We start from the raw sequence: 3945 nt of genomic DNA, 5'->3' as shown, positions 1-3945 counted from the left end.
TGCTGGCGGGCACCCCGCAGCCGCGTCTCGCTGCCCTCCCCAATACCAGGGACTGCACTTAAAGAACCGGCAGGCCAGACAGCTCTCTTACAGCACGCTTTATTTGCAGCGGGGTTTCCAGGGTAGCGCGTGTGTCCCGAGCCCCAGGGCCCGCCTGCCCCGGGGGGGACCCCGGGCCGGCGCCCGGCGGGGGGGGCTTTGCCCCCAGCCCCGGAGGGGGGCGGCGGGCCAGGCGGGGCTGGGGCCGCCCCTCTCGCCCGAGAAGCCTTTGCGGGACGCGGCCGGGCGAGGGGGGCGGCCCCGGGGGGAGGGCGACGGCAGGCGCGGGGTGCCGGCCCCCCCGGGCCCCTCATAGCGCCTGGTAGGTCCGTCGGGGCGGCGGCGTCCCGGGCGTCCCCGGCCCCGAGTCGATGCTGGCGCTGGGCGAGAGGGAGTCGGCGTCGCGGAGGGGCAGCCCCGGCTCCTCCGCCGGGGAGAGGCGGTCCACGATGCTGGAGAGGCAGTCCAGGCTGGACAGGGTGCTGCTCTGCTCGGCGGCATACCCTGCGGCCCGACAGACGGACGGGCGGACGGACGGCAGCGCGTTACAGCCGGCTCCCGCCCTGCCCTCCCCAAGTGCCGCGGGGAGCGGGGCGGCCCCCCCCCGGCCCCCGCCTCCACCCCCCGCGCCCCCGGCGGGTCGGGCTTACCGTGGGCCATCTCGGAGCAGTAGACGGCGTCGAAGCTGCTGCCTCTCGCCGACCAGACGGGGCTGCCGCAGTCGGCCTGCAAGACAGCGAGGGGCGAGTGCCGGCCCGGCCCCCCCACCCGGGGCCGGCGGGGCTCTCCCCGCGGAGGGAAAGCGCCTTAAAGCCCGGCGGGGAGGGAGCGGGGCCGCAGCTCCCCGGCCGGGCTGACGCCGGGCAGCGCCTTCCCCGTCTCCCCCCTCCTTTACCCCTCTGCTGCTCCGCTAAATTGGGGTGGGGGGACGGGGGACGGACACACGACACGGGACACAAAGACGAGCCCCCAGGGGCTGGGGCGCTCGCCGGGTGCCCTCTGGCAGCGTTCCCGTGTCGTCCCCCCCCATGCATTCCCGGAAAGCCCGTGTGCATGCTCAGCGTTAAATCTGGGAAGGGGCCTGTTTTAAGGCAAACCCTGCGCCTTTGCCTGATGTCCGGCTGCGTGCGGCCCGTCCCACACCCATGGGAGCGGTCCCACGACGCCGGGCCGAGGGGGACCTGCCCGCGGGCCTTCCTGGGGTCCCCACAGCCCCATCGCTCCTGCCCCGCTCTTACCATCCCATCGGAGCAGCTGGAAGTGGGGCTGGTCGGTTCGGAGCAGCTCTGTCCCGGCAGGTGATAGTAGTTTTCTACCTGTTCCCTCAAGAGCTCCTGGAGGCTCTCGATGTATCTGATGGCGTTTCTCAGGATCTCCACTTTGGGGAGTCTTTGGTTGGGGTTGGCAGTGGTGCATCTCTTGAGGGTCTCAAAAGCCTGGTTCACTTTCTTCAGCCTCCTCCTCTCCCTCATGGTGGCCGCCTTCCGCCGGTCCATTGTGGTGGATTTTCTCTTGCAGGCTTTGCAAGCCCACATGAGGCAGTGGCCGGCCTGGTGGTGGCCGGTGGGAGCCCGGACATGCTCCTCTTCCTCGGAGCAGGCGGGCTCGGGGGGCTCGTGGACGCCGAAGGGGGGCAGGTCCCGGGGCTCGAAATCCTCGGGGAACTCGCCCTCCGGCGAGGAGAGGCAGGAGCTGTCATAGAAGAGCTCGGAGGGGGAGAACTGGCAGCTGTCCATCACCTCCATCCCTGCAGCGGAGGCGGCAGCCAGCGGCTCTCGGCGAGGCGCTCCGCAGCGCGCTTGGGGCAATTTCCTCAGTAATTAGCGACCTGAGACGAAGTGTCCTTTGGCTGATGCGGGGGGCCCTTATATATACATGTAAAGGGAGGCTGGTCCGCGGCGGCCAGTCTTTATTAGCATATCTCACCACATCCCCTGCCGGGGGCTGTCTGGGCAAGCCCCCTCCAGTCCCCAGGAGACAATTTGCTCCGCACCGCTCCTTTGGAGAGCGGCGAGCTGGGTGCTTCTCCAGACGGCCACCTCCCCAGCACCCGTCGCCACATCTCCGAAGTTTAAACCAAGTCTGGGAATCTGCAGGTTTGGTATGGAATAAGGAAAAGGGGCAGTGGGCCCGCACGAACCGCTGACATTTCCTACGGAGCTGTTCCTCGTCCTGTGTGTTCCCATCTCCCATCACACGCGGCAGCGGGAGGGACCCCGGCTCTCCCCGTGGGGCAATTAACGTAGACCCCCCCCCCCCCCCCCAGTAGCACCTACAAGCATCTACTTGCGTCTCTTTATTCCCCACAGCCCGCTGTCCAGGTCTAACCCGAAACAACCTATCCCTCTCTTCAGACCTAAGATTTCTTCATTTATCTTGGGGAGAGCTTTGTCCTGCAACGAAAGCTGTGTCACCGACCGTTTAAATGTACAAACTAGAGGGCAAAAATGCACAGCTACGTGTGGCCGGGAGAGACGAGGAGTGGGGAAACCCAGATTTTAGGGCTGTCGGATCGGGTCCCAGGGAAAGGCGTTCCCAAAAGAAAAGTGTACGTGTTTGCGCCGAGACAAATCCCCTTCCCATTCTTTCTCCTACTCGTGTGACCTGGTGCTGCTAGAGACACAACAGCCGAGCAGCGCCTTGGGCTCGCTAATTTTCTGCTTTCAGGCAAACTTGTACCGTTACAGATGCGTCCCAGCTGCCAGTGCAACAAACCCCTCCTGGAAGTGTAAAATTTCTAACCCCGCAATCCCTAAGTAACTTTACACAAGCCGGGGACAAAAGCTTTGCAGCGCTCCAGCCGCAGCAGTAGCCAGCGGAGCGGTGCAAGGGTCATTAGAGTGGTAATGAAGCCATTTAACAGGCATTCGCTAAGGCGCAGGAATCCTTTGGTTTCGTCCAGGTGGCTTTTGTAGTTGAGGAAAATATTGTGAGAAGGCAAAGGAAACCTTCCCTACCTGGGAATAAAATTATGTGACCTGGGTTAACTCAAAGGGAGAGCGAGTGACCCAGCAGCCGTTCAAACGCCACGGAGCCGGTCTGTGTGCCCAGGAAGGAGGCGTCCCCGGTGCCCCCCCCTTCAGGAAGAGGTAACGCGGAGGGCATGGCGAGCCGGTCGTCCCAAGGAGCCGCTCTTCGAGGGAGCCAGGCGGGCAGGGGACACCCCCTCAGAGAGCACCCCGCTGCCAAGCCCCCCGAGCCGCCCCGCAGAGGCGGAGGGTGGCCGGCAGCGGGCTGGCTGGGGAGACCCCGTCTGCTCCTTGCCCTCCCCAAACTCCCCAAAGGCGGGTTTCTACTCTTAGGCGAAAATTTTTTCTTAAAAAAAAAAAACCAAAAAAACCCAACCAAAAAAATCCTTAAACATGTACACACCCTTCTTCCTCCGAGCGGATGCATATTTATCTAAAGCTTGGGGAAGGCTACATCTGCGCTGCTTCGCTTTATTTGGGGCCATAACCGGGGGGGGGGGGGGGAGCCCCCTTTGAAATTAATACTGTAAGGAGAAGCAGAGAGTTGATAAAGGAGTAACCTTACAGAAAGGGGAAAGCTCAGAATTTCAGGCTTCTGCCGCTCCGAGGGGCAGGCTGCTGTTCTCGGTTGGGCCCAGTCTGGAGCACGGCAGTTCCCTATTGTTTTCCCAAAAAAACCGGCCGTCGGGAGAGGTTCTGCTCGGCCGTAACTTGAACTCTTCGCTGGGCTGGGGCGTGCGCGCACACACACACACAATTTGATTTACCACGTTTGCGCTGGCTAAAATAGACCTTGTTTACAGATCTATGCTTTGTGCACAAATAAACTTGATCTTCAAAGGGCCGGTTGCCGTTCTGATCACCTTTCAGGGGTTTATCTCCAAGCACGCACCGCGGAGCTGCCGGTGCACGATGCCAGCCCCCCCGGGTCCCGCTC

General features: G+C 63.1%; 1 protein-coding gene across 1 annotated transcript; it reads right to left on the bottom strand.

The window, feature by feature from the left end:
- Positions 1-349: 349 nt before the first annotated feature.
- MYF5 (myogenic factor 5) lies at positions 350-1784 on the bottom strand. Its single transcript, XM_075727607.1, has 3 exons — positions 1278-1784; positions 690-765; positions 350-543 (listed from the first exon to the last, which is right to left on the bottom strand). Exons 1-3 carry the CDS (start codon positions 1782-1784, stop codon positions 350-352), a joined length of 777 nt encoding a protein of 258 aa, XP_075583722.1.
- Positions 1785-3945: the final 2161 nt, after the last annotated feature.

This window comes from Pelecanus crispus, chromosome 1, assembly GCF_030463565.1.
Source record: "Pelecanus crispus isolate bPelCri1 chromosome 1, bPelCri1.pri, whole genome shotgun sequence".
In the NCBI taxonomy this organism is placed as follows: domain Eukaryota; kingdom Metazoa; phylum Chordata; class Aves; order Pelecaniformes; family Pelecanidae; genus Pelecanus; species Pelecanus crispus.
Note: the sequence above shows the minus strand (reverse complement) of the source record. Positions and strands in the feature narration are given on the sequence as shown.

Coding starts and splice junctions, on each gene's coding strand:
- MYF5 (XM_075727607.1), bottom strand. CDS start 1,784: ATGGAGGTGATGGACAGCTGCCAGTTCTCCCCCTCCGAGCTCTTCTAT. Junction 766..1,277: donor CCAGCTGCTCCGATGGGATG/GTAAGAGCGGGG, acceptor GCTGTCTTGCAG/GCCGACTGCGGCAGCCCCGT. Junction 544..689: donor CTGCTCCGAGATGGCCCACG/GTAAGCCCGACC, acceptor GTCGGGCCGCAG/GGTATGCCGCCGAGCAGAGC.